This window comes from Pundamilia nyererei, unplaced genomic scaffold, assembly GCF_000239375.1.
Source record: "Pundamilia nyererei isolate P.nyererei 1_Seehausen unplaced genomic scaffold, PunNye1.0 scaffold00061, whole genome shotgun sequence".
In the NCBI taxonomy this organism is placed as follows: Eukaryota; Metazoa; Chordata; class Actinopteri; order Cichliformes; family Cichlidae; genus Pundamilia; species Pundamilia nyererei.
Genome location: NW_005187462.1, coordinates 837,821 through 861,910, shown reverse-complemented (window position 1 = coordinate 861,910; position 24,090 = coordinate 837,821). Strand labels below are relative to the sequence as shown.

General features: G+C 40.9%; 1 protein-coding gene across 19 annotated transcripts in view; it reads right to left on the bottom strand.

Moving 5' to 3' along the window:
- Nucleotides 1-24,090, bottom strand: part of adgrl2a (adhesion G protein-coupled receptor L2a) — an 89,440-nt gene that overhangs the window by 25,719 nt on the left and 39,631 nt on the right. For 13 of the 19 annotated variants that reach the window (XM_005734910.1, XM_005734913.1, XM_005734917.1 and 10 more), the window contains exons 4-7: nt 16,391-16,500; nt 14,805-14,864; nt 10,123-10,137; nt 8,197-8,997 (exon numbers count right to left, since the gene is read on the bottom strand). In XM_005734910.1, coding sequence (XP_005734967.1) covers nt 8,197-8,997; nt 10,123-10,137; nt 14,805-14,864; nt 16,391-16,500 — 986 coding nt within the window. The remainder of the gene's footprint in view (nt 1-8,196; nt 8,998-10,122; nt 10,138-14,804; nt 14,865-16,390; nt 16,501-24,090) is intronic. The other 6 variants (XM_005734916.1, XM_013911357.1, XM_013911358.1 and 3 more) reach the window with 3 other exon arrangements.

Here is a 24,090-nt window from a genome sequence, read left to right as displayed (position 1 = left end):
CGTGCATAAACAATGCAGCCCCTCTGACCACTGCTGCTCCCGTGTACGTAGCTTGTCATCCCGTAATCCTACCAGAAACACAATAATCTCATTACCGTTATGCCATAGACTGGTTTAATTTAATCCAATGAACGCTAGGAGGAATTAACCCAAAGGCATTAAAATGGACACTCTTCTCAGGTAGTCACTTCTTCACAGAGATGTCTAAGTGGATGGTTTTTATAAGCAGAGCAAGCAGAGCCGAGTGAGGGATGGCTATCGATCTGTTGGCGGTGCTGCAGCAGGCCTTTCCAGACCTTTTCAGATTCATAACATTAAGCAAATAGTTCTGTTTTCCATTGTGGCAACACATGCCTTGACACTCCTGAACTTTCCCTGTGCGACGTTCCTTTGATTATGACAAAAGAAGCAAATCCCACGTTCGGGCTATATATCGAATCCAGGACAGGATCCTTGATTATTATGTCTGTGCTGCACTCAGCCCAAGGGGAAGCTTCAATTAGCTGTCATACAGTGGGAGCGCACAGAGTGATATTCTCCAAAGCACTGCCACTAGTCAGGGCAGACTTATTCATAACCTCTTTGTGAGATTCAACACCCACACATTGTTGCACTTGAATGTATCTCGGTGGTTCGGTTATTACCACAGGGGTTACAGGCCTCGGATTGATGACAGACAATAAGATGGGAAATCGAGGAGAGGAGCATGTCAAGTTTTGAGCCAGTGCAAAGCATATGCATGGACGCAACACACACACACACACACACACACACACACACACACACACACACACACACACACACACAGGCCAGATGAGACTTTACCAGGACTCGGTATTCACGGCGAGGTGACAAATGAAAACCGACAGCGTGTGTGTCTTTTATATTATGTTTAATGGCTTCACTTTCAGTAGGCACCGCATGGTTGTTCATCAGGGTAATGTTTCATACACATTATCAGGTGCTGTTTATCTTGTGAGGGAAGGGAAAGTGGTTTAGCATTCGTTTCAGCTAATTTGCCACATTAAAAGCTAAAATAATTATTGGATGTCACTTATCACCTCCTCTATCCCCTGCTTTGTCATGGAATAATCACATGATGGGAAGTGAAGCTGCTTAAGAGATTTACTGTACCGCTTGTACCTACTGTACCATTTTTGAGAGAGGGAAAAAAACAACCTTTTTGTGCTACAGTGAAAGGCTTGTGGTAATCACACGCCCATGAAAGGGGAAAAAGTTAACGAGCCCATGAAACCACAAAACAGATCCAGGCCTGTTTCTGCCATCAATAGCGACCCGCGATAGGCTTTTGGGAAGGGGACCAACGAACAACCCATCGGCTTTAGAGCCGCTCGACACTGAGCGCAGGCTAATTGAAATAAGGAGCTGAAGTGTGAGAAAAACTGTAAATAATTCTCTGTGCTAATACTGCTGATGCGTCCCTGTTTCCAGCGCGCACGGCGCTCGTTGTCTCCGGGTCCCGCCTTGCATCGAAGTTCATATGGAAATGGAGCTGTTCTTGAGTACGAAACAGCGTGATGATTTATAATATGTTTGTGATGCATTTTGATATCTACCAATAATAACAATAATACACAAAGGAAATTGGATTACACATCTTTCACTCTACGCCGCGTTTGTAGCTGTGGAGGGAACACAGCGTATGATTGCTTGTGTATCAGCAGTAAATATTAAGAAAGGCGAGTGAAAATTCATATAATTTCCCATGAGTCATGTCCTTGTGAGGTGTGTACAGTACACATCTATGTCTTAGGGAACCTAATAGTTGGATTATGTTATTTTCTGTTGTCTCCAGTGTTTCTGTTTCACACAGCAGCACTGGAGGCAACACACACACACACACTTTGAAGGAAGCAGAGACATACATATACACATTTACACATTCATATACACTCTCACACACAAAATGTATGGAGAACAGACTTAGCAGCTGCCAGACTGCCGCCTGTTTTCTTTTTTTTTTCCTTGCAGCTTTCTGAACCGTACGTGTCTCAAATTTCAAGCGTTAACTCAAAGTGTGCCAGGCAGACTGATATGCAACGCTGTGCACAGGAGAGGGTATCTATTTTGGGGCAGTCACATGCACGTGCACGAGCGCACGGAGATGCACACCCAAGCGGCTGCGTGTGCATGTGTGAGCACGGGAGCTGCAAAACGCAGAAATCCATGCAAACCCGCAGATTAGAGAAACAGACTCCCATAGACACAATAATCACGCCTGTGTGAAATAAATCTCCTCAAAGGCGTGTGTCAGGGAGTGATGGGGGACCATTGTGATGTCTGAGTAATAATTCTTTTAATACGCCTTGTTTCACAGTCAGACTGTAATCAAACAAGAGACTGTGGATCCCCTTGGCTATAGGACTCAGTGTAACTATAATCACCCCTCCTCCCCTTTATGTAAAACAACTCTTTGTGACATTCTAAATCATAACCCCGGGTTTGCTATTGCCCACATCTTGTGTGCTGTCAGTGGAGATTATTTGGCCATGTTGTTTATACTAACGTAACATCAGCTTGTAAGGCTGCATTCCAAGTGAAGTTCCAACTAGCAGGTCAGGACTGTGGGATAAGCTCTGAAATGGTATTCTTTATCCAGTGGCCAGTGCTCAGTGCTGGAGTAACAGCAAAGATCGTGATCATATTTCAGAGGAAACAGGTGACCTCCTAACCTGATGTGTAATAGCCTTTATTGCCACCAGATACTGGATGGTTCGTTATTATCCCACAAAAGTAATATCTGAGACGCTGTGAATAATAGTCCAAATCCCCATTGTGGAATTTCCCTTTTTCATCAGCCTAGTTAAATTCACTCCTATATCATAACCAAAAAGGAGAACAGCGGTGTTATGATGTAGACAGAATAACTAAATTGTGTTTAAAAAGATACGGGGGAGGAATAAAGAGCTGAAGCAGGCGGACAGATATTAGAGAGTTTTGCATTCTAAAAGCAACAATGGAGACATTTAGCTGACAAAATTGGAAATATCATGCACCTGGGCAGAAAAATATGAGATTTAGGGACGTATTTAAGCCGCTCAACAAAATATGAAACTTGCTGAATTTACCTGTTCCGACCAAGAAGCAGGCCTGCCAAGAGGTCAGCTCGCTGTGGGGGGATTTTTATACAGACTTGCTGCAGTGAGGTGTTTCATTTGGTTGAGCCTTGGCTGGCCAGGCTTGTGCGGTCAGAATTAGAGTCACCTTGACAGAGGCGAATAGTTACTTACCAAGAATTTATCAGTAGAAAATCCAACTACGAACAGATGGGAAATATTGGATTTTACTTTTTTTTTTTTATAATGAAAATATTGATCCTTAAAAAAACAAAACAGTGGAAATGACTTCTTAATGACAGCCAGCAGTGTGTGAGCCGCGTGCTCATGTTATGATGGCCATCTTTGCCCTGTTGTGTGTGTGCAGTTCCCCATGAGGCAGAGCTAAGGATTTGCTCAAATCCACTCATTTAGTGTGCACTGCTCTCACTAGGCATTATTTGAGCAGTCTGACTTAGGCTTTAGCCCGACTTCAGCAGAGAAGTCAAACAGATGCCTATGGGTGACGACATGCTTGCAAAATGCAAACATGTGGATCTAAGTCGCAGCTCGTGTACATTCACAGAGAAGGAGGACTTAAAAGAAAAAAAATTGCTAGTTTGGATCAGCTGGAGGGCAAAGCAGAAACGAGGCACTGATGTGATCGGTGCTTAATGTTACACCGTGATTGCACTTGCTTGCAGAGGCGCCGACGGACAGCTGTGGACACCATGGATGAGTAGTTGTTCTTATTAAAACGGTCTTCTGGGACGACGCATGCTTGTAAATCTACACAGGCAAGCCTGTGACGACAAATTTGAAGGCACGCCATGGCAGCGTGTAGCTTCGGTTTCACTGATGACAAAATTGGCATCGCTGTGACCAAAGGTGACTATTGTATAGTCACGGACGTGAAAAGGGTAAAAGATGCTTTAGGAGAGATATGTGGATTTGGTTGTCAGAGTTAGAGTGGGTTTGGTCCGATGGCATCAGGCACCAACCGAGACAATGAGTGTCTGCAACTCAGAAATAAAAGAAAGAGTAAAGCAGCACAACTGAATGCAACAGAAACAACGACGGCGAGAAACCATGTGACTGAAACAGACAGAAAAGAAAACATGAAGACAAAAACAGAAAGGGTGATTTTCCACATCGATACCCTCCCCATCCACACCGCTGTGTCCACACTTGATTGTTGTCAAGGCAAACATGTTTTTAACCCATCCTGAACCGTGATCCTGCACCACAGTGAGCAGACACAAAGTTCTTACCACCTGACCAGAAATAGCCTCACACACATTTTCAAAACTGCACAGCCTGGCTAAACAAAGAATTAAAAAAAAAGATGGTTTTGATCATTGTGGCTAATTTATACATTTTTTAAGGGTGTGGCTGCTTCGAGATGTTTTTCAGTGTCGTACTAAACGAAACTGTCAGGACTGCATATGTTGTAACTAGCTAAAAGTAGCATCCCTTTTAATGAGCCTGGGAAGTGGCACCTCCTTATCCAAGCCGGCTACTCGACAATCGCAACACCTTAAAAAAAATTATAAAGAACAAATTCAAACTCGAGGACACATAAACATCCATGCTCTATACATTTTAGCGGAGCAGCTTAGATGGCTGCGAAAGCTTAATGATGATGTTGACAGTGTCCATCTTTTTACCCCCCTTCCTTGTTTTCTCTCTAAATGTTGCCACGCACAAGTTGACCTCCATGTAAGCACCACAGAAGACAGAAATGAATCATAGTGGTGCTTATTAGAGAGCTGTATATTTATCAGACTATAAGAGGTAAGCTCTCTAGGGTGATGCTAATGCATATGAGTCACAAGCATCTGTTAACAGCTGAACATTTTTGCACTGTAAAGCACTTTCATAACACACCAACTACAGGGCATTGTTTTGACCACATGCAGACTTTTGTAAGCTAATTGGCAACTCGCGTCGGTGAGCCGTACCTTATAATTTTAGACAAATTGGGTCATTTTCTTTCTTACGATCCCTACTTGCGAATGTTGTAATTTGACTGTGCAGCGCAAAGATTGAAACTGTATGCAAATGTATTGACATTTGAACAATTAAAGAGGCGGTTTTGATTTGCGTGGGTGTTAACTGCAGCACTGGGGGCTTTTATACAGTAGTATTTTGCAGTGCGGGATAAAATAAAAGATTTCCAAGGCTCACCTGTGTCCCATCCTGGAAATGTCACAGCTTGTTTTTACCCACTTTGGGTATAAAAGGCTTTGGAGATGCTTACGCGGTGGTTTGAGGCCACATATCAGAGCTTGGCATGAATACATTCTCCACAGAAATGGGTGCATAATGAGTTCTCTTTGGGAATACCTCATTCAAATCCATGTAATCATCTCACTTAAAAAATGCAACAAAGGAATGTGCCTTTTGCATTGGCTGCTATGTGCAAGAAGGGAAACATGCAAGGAGCAAAACCACTTGATTATATTGACGTTGGTCAAAGCCACGAGAGGGACTTGCTGACCCATATAGCGTCCACTTCCAGTGGAGCTGATTGTTGAATCGGAGCCCATCCACTCCCACATAATCCTACAAGAGATGATCTTGTCTCTACACGAGCAATGCTATTGGACTTGACAAGAACCCAAATGTCTGTCGCATAAAGCCTCAGCATCACTTTGATGCTTAGCGTTCCATGACGGATCAAATCAAGTGACTGAGTTGTTTGTGCATTGAGAAATGGCAATAGAGCAGAAAGTGCAGTAAAAGTAAAGTTTTGGTCTTGCCCCTACCAATTCCATCAGCTTCTATTCATTCTCTGAGATTCCCTTTAAAAGTAGAACAACCTGCAGATATTAGTCAAAAGTTTAACACAGCCCTATAAATACTGAAAGCGTGGAACTATTTTGCATGTTGGATTCTTAGGGCTAAAACACTGTGCACCATATGGTGATTCAACAAATAGAAAAAGTAAGAAACTATTACTTTGCTGCTTAAATCCTCTTGTTACACGGTAAGTAACTACTGGATGTTTGTCTGATAATGGGCCAAACTCATCATTCAGCAGCAGAATTTTGCAAGTTTGGGCCAGTTACTGCTACACTCATACACAAACACACCTTTGTGCCTGTGCATGTAGTCTAGGCTTTAGTGCATGAGAATGTTCTTTTAGTTTCCTTCTTTTTTCTTTGTCGCTGCTGCTAAAAACGTATAGGTTCAACTTTTAACACCACAAAAGCATTCTGATGGCTTGTTTCAGTGGCCAGTGATGCAGCCACTGAAACGAGCATAAAGATATCAAAGAGAGGGCGTCCTGTGACAGCCAGAAAAAATTGCCATCATTTATGTGTCAACATCAGCCATGTGGGAGGACAAGTTTATTGACATCTTGATGATCATCCTGGACCATTCTCCCTTGCTCTCATCGACTGCAACTCAACATACATTAGTCAGCAACAGGGCCAGGCTCATGTCTCATTTGTCAAGGGGAGAGAACCGAGTCCTTGTAGACATTAAAATAAAGATGAGAGAATAAGGAAACCCTAAGGAGAAGGAAATGCAGGATGTCAGAGACTGTATATTTCTTAACGTACTAGACAGGAAGTGAAGTGGGCTCTTTTTGATGCTTGAGAGGTATCTGTGTGAATAAACAAGCTAGCACAGTGTGATTTAAGACACACAGACAACTGGAGTGTATTCTTATATCAGGGCAGATCCTTTTAAAGCCTCTTATTTTGCTATCGGTGATCAGTGTCCATTTAACAAATGAAAAAGTTGATTGAGCATGCAGTGTGTGTATAAACAGCTTAATACGGGAAGCCATATCAGTTAATCTGGAAAGACAATGCTGACTGCTTCATAGTCAGTTTGCTGGTTATAAACACATAATGCACTAATTGATTCTCATTTGTTAGGAGAAAAAAATAACACGACCGCTTTTACAGTGACTGTCGGGAAATTTAAGGGAATGGCCCAAAACCAGCTTATTTTTGATTTCTTCAAATGAGTACGTGAATGTATGTTCAGGCATGACTAAAATAAGGTAACGGATTCTGACTGCAGAATACGCCTCAATTGTTCAAAATTTGTAGGTAAAACTCGATATATTGATAAAGTATTTAGTGGAAGAACTTCAAGCAAGTTTTAAACATAATTTTTTAATTTTATTTGGCCAGTGAACCCTGTGCATTTGACCTCAGACCTGGTTTGCATTGCCTAGGCTGATGCTGTTCCACTTGCTGAACCCAGTCTAGCAGCCCTAGGCCGTGCCCTATCAATACCAAAGTGGACGAGCCAACGCATTAATAAATATTGAGCTCTTGGATAATCTGTGAAAAAGTTGCTTGACCTCTGTGGCTCATCATTAACTATGCTGAGCATTACGTGGACTTAGGATTCTGGGTGTGGAGGGATTAAGATAATTACCGTTATTATATTCTCAGCGTAAGGACGATTGCAAGCCTTGGCTGGTCTCCGCTCAGCTCTTGACAGCTAAATTAAAAACACATGCTGCCGATGTGACCCTGGATGATTGATCCGTCTCTTTTGTGTCTGCATCTCTTTCTGTCTTAAGGAGAACCTTGAATCCTTACACTTCAGCTAGAGACTGTAAAATGAAGTGGGGGGGTTCTCTCGCTTTTTTTCACTTTTTAATGGCCAACAGAGATTTCAAGTTTCAGCATCACTGGGGGAGTTATCTAACCTTGCCCCAGGCCAGACTTTGCACCTGTCCAGACATGTATGTTTCCAGAGGTGAGAGTATCTCTCTCTCTTCCTGTCTTACTCACTCTCAAAAAAAAAGAAAGGAATATGCTAGCAGGGGTCCCTGGAGCCTTAGCACCAGGGACTCAGGGAACGCCCGGATGGTAAACCTCCCAAATCCCCATGATACTGATCCCTTATGATATGGTAACTGGCTTCGAGGTGTTGTTTACCACAGAGCCCCGCTCACTTCAATGCTTTCCTACACTCCAAAGCTTCCCATAACATATCTAGCACATATTAGATTCTAAATTAAAAATCAGTCAGCTGTGACACTTGATACATAGATGGGGATAGCAGAGGAATATAAAAGTGCACTTGACAGGAACTAAAATCACAATCTCAGCAATGCAATTTAACACTATTGTCTGCAGGAGAAATGATCGGGGCGACGGTTTCTTACCATGTGCCGGATCAGGCAGGCCAAACTCCAAGTTGTACCTCAGGATGTAAAAGTTATTCCACACATAGAGCTGGTTATCTCGCGGATTATAATCCACAGCTGCAATGTACTGGTACTGGTTGGGAAAGTGGATATCAACGTATTCCCCACGGTTCTGTTTGGTATTGTAAATATAATCAATCAGGCTCTTGCTGACTTCACTTTCATTGTCTTCGTAGGTGGAGCGGACCACATAGAGTACTCCACAGACCATGAAGGCATTGGAGGCTGAGCGCTTGTCATAGGTCGTTTCCCAGGTAGCTTCAAATCGTAGCGTGTAGGGGTTCAGCTGGCTGATCACCATCATACCATTGTTCTGCTCTGTGGCATAAATCACCCACAGCCCGTTCTCATCCACCGCCAGGTCAATGTCTGTTTTTCCTCCCCACTTGTAGGGCGACGTGTCGTGGTAGTTGGCGTTGTTGATGATCGCCTCACCGCTTTTGATTCGAGTCCGCAGGTCAAACTTCACGATGTTTCGGGTACGCTCCTTGTTGAAAAACACCGCCCCGTCGTAGACCACAAATCCAGTCCCATCCACCCGGTGCGGCAGCTTGTAGGTGATGGTTTGACGGGCATTTTGAAAGTCATCCAAGGAGGAGTACTCGATTAGAGTGTCTGTTCGGTACGGAGTCCAAGGCATGAAGTAGATTTTGTCGCCGGCTTGCAGTGGGTCTTTGCACCAGGCTCCAGCTTGCTGCTCCGCTTCAAATATAAAGGAAGGTTCACCGACAGCTTTCAGAGTCCCAGGACAAAGAAAAACTAGCAATGGAGAAAGAGTAGAATGAGAAGCAGAAAGGTTAAAATGTGAAAAGCATATACACATATATATATATACACGCTTAAAAAGCCGATTTAATAGCTAATTTCTTCATTTTGTTTTACAGGTTGTCCAATAAGAGTGGGGACAAACACATATCAACGAGTGGCCAAAACACAACTAACATCTATAGCCAATATGAGGACGTTTTGTGCATAGAAAGAAAAAATACAAAGAAATAGAAAAGTTATTAAGCATAATGTTTAAATATGTAGTAGTCGGAAACGAAAAGAAGACTGGCCTCATAGACATTAACTGTTGAGTAAAACACAAATGAGGGGAAAACATAACAGAAACAAAACTTAACATAACAATTGGTCCTGTAAATAAAAGTATGCAGCCAACTAAAGTCACTTGGCAACAGACGGGAGAGGTTATGACAGAGCAGGAGTCAACGGAGTCTGCAAAATGTGTATACTCTGATGTCTCAGTTACACCACCTATTCTAATGGTATATACCTGAGAGGCTCGTCATTACGAAGTGGTGCAAATATCACAATCATTCAAATTGAAAAGTAATAAAAAATGTTTGGTTTCTTTTCTTTGAAAGGGTCTCTTGAGGTGTTTTTGGTTGTTGTCTGAGGTAAAGGAGGCATAAGAATCAACGGAGAAAAGAGCAGCAAGTGGTCTGGTGAGAATAATGGGGAAAACAGTGAGAAGGGTAGGGATCTTGAAGAGAAAAGGGACAGTTGATAGCAAAAGCTTGAAAAGAAGGCCAGGAAACACTGTTACCATGGCATGCTATGGAAAAGGGTTTAGAAGCCAAGCAATATGAGATTCTGCTGAGTAGCAAAGCACCCAGGGAGAATGAGAAGAGGATGCCCCTATGGACTGCAGCCAATATTCCCCCATTTACATCTTTTGGCTGCTTGTGTACCGTCTTTATATGGCCAGCTTTACTTCCCTTGTAGCACTACACTGGCTGCTAACATTACAGTTGGGGGGTGCGGAGGTTCTGACGATAACGTCTGCAATGGGTTTCTAGAGGCCACCATCGGAAAATAGGTAACTGACAACTAGATGCCACAAAACAAGGAGCTAGGGTTTGGGTCGTGTCTGTTATTTACCTTTTTGCTCCACTTCTATTTTAAGCGTTGGAAGAGAGAATGAAAGGGGTGCAAGGGAAAAAAACAGATTAATATGAATTAAGTGTCATCGCCACGATTACATATGCAGAAACACGTTATGAGACATGGAACAAGACGGGTACACCTATTAGAAACAGGAAAGTTGTGAGAAAGATGACACACAGACGTCAAAGTCCTGTCTCAGAAAAAGGGTTAGATTAGAGCACCAAAAACTGTGTGGTCACATTTGGCGTCATGACTAATTGTCAAAGTAGTTTTGTAGCAAAGTGGTGGGTGGATTTTTTTTTTCACTGGCAAGTGAGAAAAGTGTTATTAACATACGTTCAGTTTTATATCCACGACTCTAACCATTTCAGAAAAATCTCTCTTTAGTTAGAAATATGGTAAAAGTCACATTTTTGTCTCTCAAAGAAACTGAAACCCTGTCTTACAGTTGGACAAATCACACGATACTTTCTAGAGTGTGACTTGTCATTCCCTTAAATCCACTCACCACCAAAACTCAGTCAAGATTGATTATTTCCTTTTTCTAAGTGGAAAGTTGTACAAATACACTGCTCAAAAAAAGGTAACATTTAGGGAGCAATCCATTTCACCTGCTTTGGTGCAATGAAAGCTACAACAGGCGAGGCAACAACATGACAACAGTTTAGCAGGTGGTGGCCACAGACCATTACTCTCCATGTCCTTCCTGCACCACGTTCCTCTGCTTTTGCTTTTTGCTAGCGTCCTTGTCAACACTGTTATCACGAGACGCTCCATGCAGCACATTCAGGTTCCTGTAGGAGCGTATGTTATGAGAACTGGACAGGGCCTCCCCAATCCCAGCCCTACAAAATGACCCCAGTAGGCTATTAATACGAATACCAAACGGTCACACGCCATGAAGACGGGACTAGGGGCTGACGTCCTTTGGTGTGGCCTTTAGCACAGTGCAGCTTGATTGGCATTCACCAGTGAACATCAGAATTGGCGTGTTCTCCGCTGACACGCCATGAGAGCAGCTTCACACTGAGTACAAGTGACAGATGTGAAAGACTCTGGAGATGCCTTGGTCAGTGTTATGCTGCCTGCAGTAGCACTGAGCATGAGTGCTTAGCAGTGGGTCAGTGATGGACTGGGGAGGCATATCCTTGGACAGCTGCACAGACCTCCACATGCTAAACAGCTGATCACTGTTAGGTACCAGGATGAAATCCTCAGACCCACTGTCAGACCTTATGCTGTTGCTGTGGGTTCTTCTAGTGTATAGGTAATTCCTGGATGACAGAGGCATCGATGCCATTGACTGGCCTTCATTTCCCCAGACCTGAATCCAACTGAGAACCTCTGGGAGCACCCAGACTGTCTCGGATGTCACTGATGAAATGATCCAGGTCTAGAAGGAGATCTGCCAGGTCACCGTCTGCTATCTCACCCGGAGCCACACTATGACACCAGTTGAAGCAGCCTCTAATTTCAATTTTAAACTTTGATTGGTGGTATAATTTTGAACCTTGCCTGCAAAGGGTTTATGAATTACACATTTTATATCAAAAAACCTTTTCTATGTGCGATTTAAGTGGGTTTTTTGAGCAGTGTAATTGATTACATCGTGCTATTCAATTAAAGCAGGTTTTAATATAATAAAGATCCAATTTTAATTTTGTGGGAAAAATACAATGCAAAAGTCTCCATGTAACATTTTTATCATTATTTTCACTTTTAAAAAGATGAAGCCATGCACAAATAAGTTCATTGCAGACCAAGGGAGCAGGTAATCACTGTAAATTGTTGGAGCAAAATGCATGAATATACCTCTCGTGCACTCACTGTGGAAAAATGTATTTAATTTTATGTTCCATAAGAGCGTGCGCAATCTGAATAGATGTTTTTGTGTCCATATGAGTCTGCTATAAATTAGCCATCATGAGCGCATTCAAACAAGGCACTCTGAATGCACTTGTGCTAATAAGCATTATTCAGTCCATTAAACTGAGATGTCAATAGCCGATAAAACATTTCACATTTCACTAAAACTTAAAAAAAATAAAAGAATTCCATATGCATTGCAAGTGAGTGGCTTCTAATTCTGAACTGCAACAATACAATAATGGAAAATATATATAGAGAGAGAGCAGTATATAAGCAAGGTACATCTAAAGCCTAGATCAGACTGGACAATTCAAGACAGTACGGCAGTAATCTGTTTGTGTTGAATGTACACTGTTTAAGAGGTAACAACGTTGCAGAAAGGGAAATCCAGTCAGTGGTATTTGTACATGAACGAGAGAAAAACTGTGAGTGAGATATCAAAACAATTCTGTCACTCTGCCCTTAAAAGGCAAAAACCTGATTTAAATTTGGCTGATCTGAAATTCAAGGTAAAGAAAATTCGATTTTATTTTAACTGCTTCTTCACATCATGAGCTGTGACCAAGAGACCGAGCAGCTTTTAGTGTTCGAGCACACGGTTTCAGTGTCGTTTTGTTTTTCTAAATTGTGTTTTGGACCTTAATTTATCCTCCAAGATCAAACTTCAAATTCAGCGCTCACTATTATGTCCTGATGTGTCAAGTAGTTAGAATGAGACCTCAAAACTTCAGCGAGAACAATGAGAAAACCTTGAAGTGGAAATCAGCAAAAATTTAAATTAGGTGTGTCTTTGGCTTTTTTGGGTGGAGTTAAGGAACCTGGTATTTATCAAATGGTACTCTTATTTAAGTGAGTTTTATTTCTTTTAATTTGAACTTTTATGAAGCGTCAACAACAAAGTAATATCTATGTGCGGAGTGTTTGAAGTGCACTCGTACTTGACTTCACTGATTCAACCATTATTTCTGCACACCTCTGATCTTGTGCCCTTCAGTCTACATTCCTATGTGTTTGTGACTGTCTGTTTTTCACAAAAAGCGTTAACGTGATCATACATTTTTATCCGGGACCTGCAACACTCCTTTTGTATACATGTTCACATTAAAATTTGAATCCGTCACAAACTGTTGAGTCTGATCTTGGCTTCTGTGGCAAAAAAGAAAAAAAAATACTATGAAACTTGCGATTCAAAAGGATCCACAAATGAATGCACTCCATTCTGCAGAAGAAATTCAAGTGTGCTGCACCTAACTAAGAGATCTCACATGGATAGGAATCAAACAAACTAACAACAGTTCTCAGAAGCTGCCTCAGCCACACAAAATAGAAGAGGTGAGAAGCAGATGGAGAGACACGGGTGAAGGAAATCTGGAAAGAAAGGGAGAACACATGACCGAAGACCTGATGATGTAAGTAGAAATGTAAAAATAGAAACAGCAATCAGTGTGATCAGAAATCGGTCAGTGGATGAAGAGAGTGAGTCAGATACCCAGGAGGTTTCCTGCAGATTGCACAGGGGAAGGGAAGAAATTAAGTCAGTTTATATACAGCAACATTACAACAAGCATGAGACACATTCGAATCCACATTTAACCCAGGAAACTACATTCTTTTCTTTTCTAGGGAATTCTTGCTTTTTAAGAAGTACTTGTAATTAAATAACCCCGGTTAATAATCTGGCTTTCTATTATTTTGTGAACACATGTCTGCTGTCAACTCAGTTAGGTATCCTGGTGTTGAATTGAAGCATTACATTACATATACTCAAGAAAAAGGAAGGGGTGGGAGGTGTGAGGGGGCTAAACAAAGCCATCAAAGAGGACTCGATGCTCATGCTGTATTTTTTATCCTATTTTTCCTGTTCTGGCCAACAATGTCACTCGGAGCTGAGGGGTTTACCTGTACTAACAGGTGATGAAAATGAAAATATTAGCAATGAGGCCTGCTTATGCCAACTGGCACGACTCTGCAGTTTTACAAGAATAGAGAAGGAATCATCCTCTTTTTTTCCCCACCGATTCGAAATTGCTTGCATAGAACAATCTTAATAAAGAAACATCGAGGCTTTTATGTTGCCTGATTCAAGCAATTACTGGAGCCAATTCAAAGGGTGACTCAGTGCCAGGTGAAGACAAAATTTACATCCTTGGCTGGAATATGAAGCTAATGCTACTAATGAGGGCAGTTCATGACAAGAACCAAATTATAAAGCCAAAGGAGGAAAATGGTTGGAATGTAGGTAAGTCATTGCACACGCTGCTTGCACAGAAGTGTAATTATGCAAAGACTTGGAAAATAGACCGAATGGATTAAATACATTCAGCTGGTGAGAAAAAAACAACATTTTAAGTCTTCTGTTGTGTAACTGCTACTTGTGTTTCTTGGGGACAGTGAGATTTTGAGGGGTGGTAGTTACCGGGCTAAACGAGGACACTGTCTTTGGTCCCCTTGCTGATCAGCTTAATGGGGATTTCAAGTGTTCTTTTGAAAAACATCTACTCAAGTCTGCAAATCCGGGGGTTCCTAAGCTTCTGGACTGCTGAAATGTTGTTAATCATGAACCTCTCTATTTGGCATATGATCTATTCAATCTGCATTAGTCTGACTCTACAAAATGAGATGCATGGATTAATATTATTTTTTTTGCTGAGGGCTGAGGAGACAGAGGATTGGTTACAGGAGAACAACAAAACAGGCAACTTTCCTATAAATCAAAGTCTATCACTGTTTACAGTAGGGGTTGAATAGGAAAGGCTGGACTGGGCTTGTGTGGACTGAATCAGACTGGGAGAACACTATACACTTACCAGGGCAGTTGCGATAGGATACATTCTGTGTTCTTGGTCCTATTCTGGTTGGGCATGGACCTTGAGAAGCAAAAAGATGGGGCTACAGACATGCATGTTTGAAACTGTTTAGAGTGAGGACTTGTTTTTATTTTCATTGGTTAGACAGACTTTTCTAGGGCTGAGAGTCCTTGGTCAGAAGTTTATTTTTCACCACCACACTAGCAGCCTAGACTGTTTCCTCTGCGAGATGTGAAGGCAAAAGACAATCATAACAGCGGGTGGACACGAGTGCACCTTGAGGTTAATCCTACTATTAAAGTTTGCGGCATCACAGCAAGACGTAGAATCAATACGTTGCTTGACTATAAGGTGAGCTCCCCCTAGCCTCTCTAACCCCCCCAAAAAAGAAAGAAGGTAGCAGTTGAGTGCAGTCTGAGGTAGGACCTCCAGGATTCGTCTTTCCTCAGTAAGTTGGACTCGAATGCCCATTACTGCTTATTCCATGTTTAATTACAGGTCCTCAAAGCCTCAGAGAGGTTAACCTTTAAGTTGTAATGAGTTTCACCATCTAATGATGTTCACTAATGCATTCCAATTCAACACTAAAGGGAACAGCTGAAGCAGGTTTACTGGTAATGAGCAGCGTTGAACAGATGTGTTAAGGAGAAACAGAATACAGGTGTTTTATTTCGATTTCTATTTCATTTCTGTTTTGAGCTGAATCAAGACTGCAACACATCCAAAGACATCAGAGTGCAAAATACTCATTTGGATCTACAAGAGCTGCCAAATACTATTGTCCCATCACCCCGACTCTAATTATTTCAGTTCCACCTGATTAGTGATTCTGGCAATTCATCTAAATCTTTGTCATTAATCAGTTTGTAAAGGTTACACGGGGGAATTTCCTTCACGAATTGCAAATGAACATGGCAGCTTAAAGGACAAAGGAGAATTTTAATACAAAGGGCAATCTAAAGATTGTTTGGAAGCTGAATGGCAATGAATATTTTAGCACCAGAGGAACAGACAAAATGTTAACGCTATCTCTTTACATGAAATATTAGCTTGTTGACTTATGAGTGGAGCTATTTTGTTCTGTTACATAATGAAACATCTGTTAACATATTTCAACACCTGTTGTGCGAATGTATATTAAGCCATCAAGGTGAGCTGTGCTTATGCCTGATAGACTTCTCCGTACAAGACTTGAGTAATGAAACACTGTCTTGCTATTAAGGAGAGTCAGCATGACTTCCTCTGCCCTCCCTCTAGTCTGCTACCTCATAACCAGGCTTGTCCATCTGCTGGAAACACAGTGAGCACATCAATAATAAGGGCCGTGTGGAAGAGGACCAAAGGGTTTTACAGGTCATATTTCATGAAAAGTTCACAGTGACACAGATGGAAGAAGAGAAGGAGAAATAGGGTGTTGGAAGGTGTTGCAGACAAAGAAAGGAGACTGTCTGGAAGAAATGGGACAGAATATGGTACAACAGGAGGAGAGAGAGAGGGCAAGGAGGAAGGGGGGAAACGATGGGGAAGGGGTGTCGGGAGAGAGAAAAGGGAGAGTTTACAATTCATGACAGAAGGGCCATACTTACTGTAGGGAACACACTCATACTGGACCTCCAGGTATTTGTAGGTCCCTGGGCAGGGGTCGGGGAAGACATCTGAACCCGTGATTACAATGCACTGGGTCCGATTGTTGCATCTGACGAGAGAAAAGACAGGAAAGAAACATTCACTGCTTTGTTCAAATTCATCCAGTCTCAAGCAAACTCGGCAACTGAAGGAAATCCCAGAAAGTTGACTGTGTTCATCTGGATGTAGCGTTCTCAGTTTGACAGGGACAGAATCAGCTGTCTGGGATTTCCTTCCCTGGGTGATTAAGCGTGTATCGAGACAAACCGAAGGACATAAAAGCATAAATATTAAAGCGCTGTGTGCCGGTTCTTTTCAACGGCTCTTAACTCATGTTCAGGCTGGGAAATATTCAAATTCTATCAACAAAGAAATAAAAAGAGTAACGCTCAGCAAGATGTAGCCATGCTATTGAATCTGCGAGCACTAAAGATATGACCAGTTCCAGTGCTTTTCACTCTGTACATGCCTGTTGGATCTTTGCCATCAGGTTCATATAAAAGAGGCCTGTTGTGTTTTGTGTTGTATTTCTTTTAGAGAGTGGATAATCTGTCTGAATGTGTATATGTCAAGGAAAAATCCAGAATGCCTCTCTTATATTTTTAGTCCCTTAACATAACACAGCATCACCTGTCTGGTAAAAAGCTGGTCAGCACTGAACTAAATACAGAGTTCCCCTTCGGACTCAGTACAACATATACAGTGTGAGATATAATGCCCCGCATCACATGTCCTGGTTGAAGACATCTCTCTTTGCAGCTTTAAGGCAGATGACCTATGATAACACACGCGAGGCCCCGTCTGCACATGCACACCTTTTTATAAACACCTCTAGCTAGCTACAGCTTGTTAGCCGTGCTGTCTGCCAACTTGAAGTCATCTGAACTCCTCTGTTGTTGTTAACAGAGTGCAGTTTGGAGGGAGTTGTCATCATGCTTAAATTCAAACTAACTTCTGCATGTGTTGTGGTTTGTTAAATGTCAAGCTGCTTGCATGCAGTTGAAACTTTATGGGAGGAAAAAAAAAAGCAACAAATTATTGTAACACTGTCAGATGCAGCCAAAAAAAATGTCAAAACTAAACGGTGGGTAAATAAAATTAACAATACAATGATCAACTTTACAGTCCTTGCATTGCATCGCTGGTATGTGTCAAAGTCAATATCCATGACACACACCAGCAATGCACGGACTGACTTTGACACGTACCAGACATAAGACGTTGTTAGGATGTCACCATAGCAACAGAACTCCCTTAGAAAAAATGTGCTAAATCACACCGTAAAATTGCTCCGTCGCAGCTCGAGGAACATGACAACGACCCTCGGGGATCATTGGACCACAGAAGTCCCCGGTAACGGGGAACATGCTTACTTAATAACAACTGTTTTTTGATTGGATTCATCTTGTCTAATTACCTAATATGTGTCTGTCAGGTTTAAATAGCTGTGGGTGTTTTGTGAACGGATGCCAAATGCTATCATTTTGCTGTAAAGCATATTTAACTATGGGTATAAATAAAGTCACCTTGAATGCTCAGTAATGGCTCTGGGAACATGACCCATGGGAGCAGCACTGCCTTCATATCCTCCAGACCCCAATCCAGTGCACCACAACAAGCCCAATCCAAGGACGTCCCATTCTAGAACCCCCGGGATCCTAAGACCCGGATCCCGCAGGGTAGCCCTGTGATTCCATTTTGTTTTGTTAGCAGAAGAGGGGACCGCACATTATGTGGCACTAGTTTTAATGTTGCAGCTGACAGTGGCTCACTGTAAATACAGTACTGGACTACTGCACAGGAACCTCATGTGATCGTTACCCCCCACACTGGTCTTTGGTGGGGTGAGTTTTGCACAGGATAAACAGTCTCTGTGTGTTTCACTCAAATGTCCTGACTTATTGATTGAGCTTCCTCTGAATGGGCCTACATGCTGAGTAGCTTTATGAGGCACCCAAAATGCCATCAAAGGTCTCATTAATAATAACTGCAGCATCTGAAATTGCAGATCCCACAAGACCAGACAATATGAAATGTGTCATTTCTTAAAAATAAGAATAATAATATGAGATATCTTGTTTATAATTTCAACAGCCCTTACAGTAGTGTCAGAAGTACATTTCAGTCACTGCCTTTAACATCTGGAGAGGATCTTCTGAGGTTCAGGGAGTTGTAGGAGACCACCATCTCGCTACACTGAAATCATGATAATGACATCAATACCCTGAGCTAGCCGTCTTTGCTTCCAAGGGGACTTGAAATTCTATTGGCAATGTGAGGAGCCGGATCGATAACCCTGTTCTGCTGATTTAGCAGAGACCAGAGATAATATTTGTTTCTTCTTATCACAGACCAGTGCGCCCATTTACAGCAGATCATTGGAAAATGTATTACTGGTTGCACTGTATTGTGCTTTGGGTTTTGCTCTTGTTTTGGGCTGGAGACGTAATCGCTGCTCTGTGTCCAAATGTTATTAATATATTATTAGGTATCTCAGTGGAACAGAGTTGGTTACTGTTGAGGGGCACAGTGATGAATTGACGTAGGGGCTGGACACTGGTGCCGCTTTAGTTTTTGCTTAAAAACAAACCTACAGAGTTTTAGCTGAGTATCAGGAATGCATGCAGGGCGCTGGGACTGAGATTTACAACACACAACTGTGTCCAGAACAAAGTCGGAACAACAGAAGGGAACATAATTAGACGTCGCTCATTCATGTTCCTCTGCATTTCTACAAATCATGCTGACTGACAGAGTTCATAAATGTTTTTGATAGAGAACACCTTCTTATTGTGACTGAGAAGCACAAATGGGGGTGTTTTTCCTTCTTTTTCCTTTTGGCAATTTTAATACAGCACATTTTATTACAGAGCAAATCAGCATAAACACACATTTGTTTCCACATCTGTGTGCATCTGTGTTTAGTGCAGATTTCAAGGGGCATTTCACTTTATTAATGACCTCCGTGAGTGATAACAGATGAAAATATCAGCATATTATAGTTGTATTTATGGAAATGAATGACTGTTTTGAAATTAAAACATGCACCTCATGCTGGGACCATAATACGCTGCTTGTTTTTGTGGCTAATATTTCTCGAGTCTGTAGCAGTTTCCATATATTATATGGTCACTTTGATGATTGTTTTTCCTTTGCTCATGCATAAGCATCTCATGCAGGAGCAATATAAATCACCGTGCTTTATCTATCAGATACCAACGAGACTGGGAAATGAATGCATACTTTATGTTACGGGTATGAAAAAGAATTAATTCAAAAATAAAATTTGTGACACTAATGAGACACCGGCCTGCCATCATCACTCAGGCAAATGCGTGAAACGACAGGACATAAACACAAAAAATTCTCATATTTCTCATGAAACAATGTTGACATAAGTGTTGATGGCTCTTTCTGATATATTGCCCTAATTTTAGAGCAGCGGAGCAGGGGGCTCCCTCGTCTGTGGGATTGTGTGACTGTGATGCCTGTCTCCTCAGTGAAACCTCAGGCATCCCCTGAGACCAATTGAGAGAAAAAAAAACCCCTAATGACTTGTGCTGTGCGTAGTTCTAACCCTCATTTTGAGAGAGAGCATGTAATAGAAATTCCTCCCATAAAAAAGTTCAGCATTTTGGATTTGGTGGGGCGCAGGTCTCAAAGTGCACACTAATTAAATGCATGTACAGTATGATCTTTTACTACTCTTAGGCTATATAGTAATGAATCATGTACATAATGATTATTAAGTCAAAGGAAGCATTCCTTCGCTTTCTTTGAGATTTTGAAACTTTCTATGACTATCTTGATTGCTCAGCAGGATTTCACTGAAGCAAAAGTGAAGAGACTACCAATTTATGTTTTAGCTTTTAAAAAGACTTAAAGAAGTTAATAGTAAATATACTATTTCAGAGGCAAAATTATAATTATTATTATTACTCATTTTTGGGGGTTGTTTGTTCCTGCTGTGCCTATACAGACGAGTGAATGTGATGCAGTCATATTTTAGGAAACTTTTACATCAAACATAGGTTGGCCGAGAATAAGTAAGTACATAATTAAATTAGTAAGTAAGTAATTAGTAAATAATACATTTCAAAGTGTATAAAAGGCTGAAGAGATAAAAAGTCTCAGAGGTCACAGACTCCAATAAAAACTAGCTCTTTCTCTTCCTCTTCAGGGTGTTTCTCACAGATACTTTGAATGGCAAAATATCTAGAATATATACACATATATCTAAATTTGTTCCAGAATGAATGAATGAATACATTTCAAAGCAAAGCCAAGTCTGAAGAGATAGAAGAAGTAGAGGTCAGAAGCTTAAATCAAAAGGTTATATCTTTCTCTACTTATTTGTGGTATTTTCTTACAAATAATTTGAATTTGAAAATGTCTCGAAAATATGTATTTAAATTAGTCTCAGAATGTAAAATCAGATCACCAATTTTCTTGACGTAAAACTAAAGCGACTGCAGGAGAGAGCATGATTCTGCTTTGATTGCCTCCATTTCTCCCACCGGCCTTTTAATCACACTGAAGTGTTCCAAATGTAATCCCATCACATCTCTGACCTTTTGGGAGAGGCAGACATCAGTACAATTAGAGTGTGCTGCTTGGATTTCATGTAAATCTCTTTTAAATATGAGCTCCGTCTCAGGGCAGTGGGAAAGAACGCAATAAGATACCAACAAGGTGAACTGCTAGTACTCGCTGATACCATGTATCCACCATATTTAACCTTTTGCTATGACATCATAAAGCATGTCAGAGGAATGATGGGCCTTGAGGATAATATGTTCATTTAATAATAAATCATGATAACATACAAAAACAAACATAGTGGGAGCTCTACAGCCTTCTGAAATCCTAACATGCCTGTTTTTTATAACTGTGTTATTTTAATAAACTATGCTTTGTATCATGTCAAGCTTTCAGTTTATACGTTTATTTTCCAGTTTTACTTTTATGACAAATATACTGCATAATTAGAAATTTGGGGATTTGGTCGTCACACATTTCATCATCAGATTAATCACAACCACCACGAGGTAATACCGAAGATAAACCTTTAAATATTTAATAATAATAAAAGAAACTACAAAAAAATGTGTATTTAGACTGTGAGTGAAGAAATTTGCTTTAAAAGAGAGAAAAATAGATGACCGGAGAAAAAGCCCTGAAGTGTTGAAATATTTTAATTATATTCAATTTTGAATCAGAACAATTGCAAACTGATTTAAAGGAAAACGAAACTAAATTAAAAACTTTTAAAGCAGTGTAGAAAGTAAATCTTTTATTACCATTTTTGCATGTGTCACATCAAGTGCCGGTCACGTGACTGGTTTATTTTAGACTACCGGTAAGATGTCCCTTAATTGCTTAATCTCAGATCATTTTGCACCCACTTCTCGATTTTCTATCCTTCAACTCACTGAAAGCCAAAGCAGCTATTTGTAATTCACAATAAAAAAAATAAAAAACTACAGTAGCACCAGCAGCAGTAGCAAAACAATCGCTGTGTAACTGGAGGAGAAAAGCGACATGAGTGAGGGGAGCACATTACAGAAAAAGGCACAATCTACTTCCTGGTGCTCCCAGTTTGAATTTCAATCAAATTAGCATCTCTTAAACTCAAAGTGACCCGTCTAGCTCCATTTCATCTGAAATGCTGATGAGGTTCATGGCACAATTATCAAGGCAGACATCTCTCTCAAGAGGCAAGCCTGTTGATAGCAGACAGGCCATTGAAAAATTAAATCATTTCCAAGGCCAAAGAATAGCAGCAAAGGGAAAAAAATCTGGTGCGAACAGGACACAACACACACACACACACACACACACACACACACACACACACACACACACACACACACACACACACACACACACACGTGTGTACAGTATAGTCTTTATAAGTATAACCAGCTCCAGTATCAGTATATATAGACCAGTTTATAAGGGGGTGGCCCAATAATGCTGCAGGAAATAGGTTGTTAGAATTTAACCATTAGCATTGCTTTCAACTCACAATCCAGCCCAATATCCGAGTGAGACATCCCAGAAACTTATAATTACTGTCATATGTTTGTGCCATATTTATGGAGCTCACCTGGGAGATTCCAGGCTCTTAAAGAGTCAGGGGGAAGGCTGTCTGACTCACATCCATCCATCTATTGATTTTTAAACCAGAAAAGGTATATCGCCATGCCACTCAAGTCAATAGAAATACTACGGTGACATTCTGCTGGTCAAAATGTGACCTTTACAAGATGACACGACGCGAAGCTAGAACACCCAAGTACAAAGACAACAATTCAGGAAAGCTTGAGAACAATATGAATGTTCTCCTTTGGCCAAATATGAGCTCTCAGTGCAGCTCTGACTTCTAGTAAATGAAAGGAATTTAACTGTGTTCATTCTCAGGCTTGATCAGTTTTGTAAAGAAGAGATGGGAACTCAAAGCTTTACTAAAAAGGAAAAGCTGATGCTTCTTTTGTCGTTGAATTTCAAACTGATACCCAGGAAAATAATACATTTTTATTATAACAGGGGATCATTTTTTATATATATATAAATTACAAACAATATAAAAGAATATTTCTGTGACAAAACTGTTTTTAAGTTCTCTGACATCGTGCAAAAAAAAATCCAGTTAATATAACTGGAAGTATGACTGTGTGACCAATACTTTAAGATTTTGTTTGCAGAGCAAAATCACAAAAAAACTTCAACATTTTTAGATTTTCTGAGGTAGCGTTGGGCTTCTGGTGACTTCTGTTATTGATCGAATGCAGTCGGTAAGGTAGGCTGCTTCTGTTTCTGTCTAGTTTTATTTGACTTTTTTCAGCTCCAACCTTCAGAAGGATTATTGTACTTTTTACACACAAATAATTGTGTCATCCCGTCATACTGATATAATTTGCTACCCACTCCCAACACTAATGTTATCATTTTAATATTAGCCATAGTTACGATCCACCACCTTGATGATAACTTCACAGACCGCTAGTGTGGCTGTTTTTAATGTGTGCACAGGTCATAACTGTTTAATACTTCGGAGCTTTCCTGACTGCTTAAAATTCCTCATAGAGAGTAGTTCAGTGTTTCTGTGTTAATTGTTTTTTTCAGAAGTGTTATTGTGTTAATGATCAAATTAATCTGAAAAACTGGAAACATTTCCAAACTGTAAGAAAATATATCAATTTAAAAACTCTGGTGAATCTAAGTGCATATCCTGTGTACTTTAGTACTATTAATATCAACAGTAGTAGGCCTCACTTGCTGCATTGCCCAGATTCTCCAATACATACTCCAGACTTCATACGTGGGAAACCAGCGTGCTGCCCCACCCGTCCAACATGATGTGACACGTGTGTTGGTAAATCTATTTCTCTACTTACATTTCATGTAATTCAACACTGGTATTAGCAGTTGTTAGCCTAATGAGGTGACTGTTCCTACCCTTAATTTTTCGAGTGGAGAGCAGTTTCATGCCTCATGAACTTTTGAACATCCCTGTGAAACGTCCAAGCGGAATCTGGATCTTTATGAAATCTTAATCGGCTGCGCTTTAAATAAACACTAACGTCGTACATACAGAGAGGAAGAACAAGGCGCTGTGCTGTCAGGCGGCAACAATGGAGCTCCTCGGAGAGCCTCG